At 62.1% G+C, this 1,933-nt stretch overlaps 1 protein-coding gene across 1 annotated transcript in view; it reads right to left on the bottom strand.

The window, feature by feature from the left end:
* Positions 1-6: 6 nt before the first annotated feature.
* The window catches only part of LOC102044836 (DExH-box helicase 34), a 7,033-nt gene continuing 5,106 nt past the window's right edge, over positions 7-1,933 (bottom strand). The window contains exons 7-10 of the mRNA XM_031065843.1: positions 1,619-1,780; positions 1,302-1,327; positions 1,082-1,172; positions 7-162 (exon numbers count right to left, since the gene is read on the bottom strand). Coding sequence (XP_030921703.1) covers positions 34-162; positions 1,082-1,172; positions 1,302-1,327; positions 1,619-1,780 — 408 coding nt within the window. The 3' untranslated portion in view covers positions 7-33. The remainder of the gene's footprint in view (positions 163-1,081; positions 1,173-1,301; positions 1,328-1,618; positions 1,781-1,933) is intronic.

Below are 1,933 nucleotides of genomic sequence, written 5' to 3'. Positions count from 1 at the left end.
TGTCCCCAAATGTCCCCAATGTCCCCGGGGGGGTCAGCCCAGCTCCTCCCGCGATTTTCCGGCTTTTTTGGGCATTTTGCGGCCGCTGCCGTCCTCGAGCTCCTTGGCCTGGTAATAGTGAGGGGCGACCTCCAGCAGCCAGGAGCTGTCGATCTCGATCACCTGGGGACAAGGACACACCTGTCACACACCTGGGACACACCTGGGACACACCTGTCACACCTGGGGGCACACCTGTGTCACCCCTGGGGCACACCTGGGACACACCTGGGACACACCTGTCACACCTGGGGACACACCTGTCACACCTGGGGACACACCTGTGTCACACCTGGGACACACCTGGGGCACACCTGTCACACACCTGGGACACACCTGGGGCACACCTGACACACCTGGGACACACCTGGGGACACACAGGGACACCCCTAAGGACAGCTGTGACACCTGGGGACACCTGTCACACCCCTAGGGACAGCCAGGAGCTGTCGATCTCGATCACCTGGGGACAAGGACACACCTGTGACACCTGGGGATATCCCTAGGGACAGCCAAGGACACCTGGGGATAGGGATGATGGCTTGGGGTCCCTGCTTTGTCTCCTTGGAGGTGTGTCCCTGTGTCCCCATGTCCCTGCCATGACCCCAGGGTGTCCCCAAGGTGTCCCCAAGGTGTCCCCACCTGTCTCATGACCTCCTTGGAGGTGCACACCAGCTCATGGTAGAGCACCCAGCGTGTCCCCATACCCACACTGCCCGGTGTCCCCATGACCCTGCCATGACCCCAAGGTGTCCCCAGGGTGACCCCATGACCCCAGGGTGTCCCCAAGGTGTCCCCATGTCCCCAGGGTGTCCCCATGTCCCCACCTGTCTCATGAACTCCTTGGAGGTGCACACCAGCTCGTGGTAGAGCACCCAGCGTGTCCCCGTACCCACACTGCCCGGTGTCCCCATGTCCCTGCCATGACCCCAGGGTGTCCCCAGGGTGTCCCCAAGGTGTCCCCATGTCCCCAAGGTGTCCCCAAGGTGTCCCCATGTCCCCAAGGTGTCCCCATGTCCCCAGGGTGTCCCCATGTCCCCACCTGTCTCATGAACTCCTTGGAGGTGCACACCAGCTCGTGGTAGAGCACCCAGCGGGGCTGCAGGGCGACACTGCCCGGTGTCCCCATGTCCCTGCCATGACCCCAGGGTGTCCCCAAGGTGTCCCCATGTCCCCAGGGTGTCCCCATGTCCCCACCTGTCTCATGAACTCCTTGGAGGTGCACACCAGCTCGTGGTAGAGCACCCAGCGTGTCCCCGTACCCACACTGCCCGGTGTCCCGATGGGACTGGGAGGGACTGGGATGGGACTGGGAGGGACTGGGATGGGACTGGGAGGGACTGGGATGGACTGGGAGGGCACTGGGATCGGTGGATATTTTGGGGGGTGTTTTGGGCATATTTTGTGGATGTTTTGGGGGATATTTGGGGCTGTTTTGGAGCGTATTTTGGGATATTTCGTGGGATATTTTATGAATATTTTGGGATATTTCATGGGATATTTTGTGAATATTTTGGGGTATTTTGGCAGGGGTTTTGGGGGATATTTTGGGATATTTTGGGCTGTATTTGGGGTTCACCTTGCGGACGAGGTCCAGGTTGCCCCCGCAGGAGGACGGGGCGATCTCCACGCGCTCCATCAGCCCCTGCAGCTGCTCGCGCACGTCGCGCGCCCGGCGCAGGGAGCGCGCCTGCACAAAGTGCTCGTAGCACCACTGCAGGGAGTGCCCGCTGGCCGCCCACTGCACGGGGACACGGGGACACGGGGGGCACAAGGACACACAAAGGGACACGGTCAGTGCTGCTGCTGGACGGATCCCCAGCCCCCTGATGTCCCCATTGTCCCCAAGGTCCCCGGTGTCCCTGATGTCCCCACACGCCCCCCCCCCATTCCC

Source organism: Geospiza fortis, unplaced genomic scaffold (assembly GCF_000277835.1).
Source record: "Geospiza fortis unplaced genomic scaffold, GeoFor_1.0 scaffold3838, whole genome shotgun sequence".
Taxonomy (NCBI): Eukaryota; Metazoa; Chordata; class Aves; order Passeriformes; family Thraupidae; genus Geospiza; species Geospiza fortis.
The sequence above is the reverse complement of the archived record's forward strand: the minus strand, read 5'-3'. Positions and strand labels throughout refer to the sequence as shown.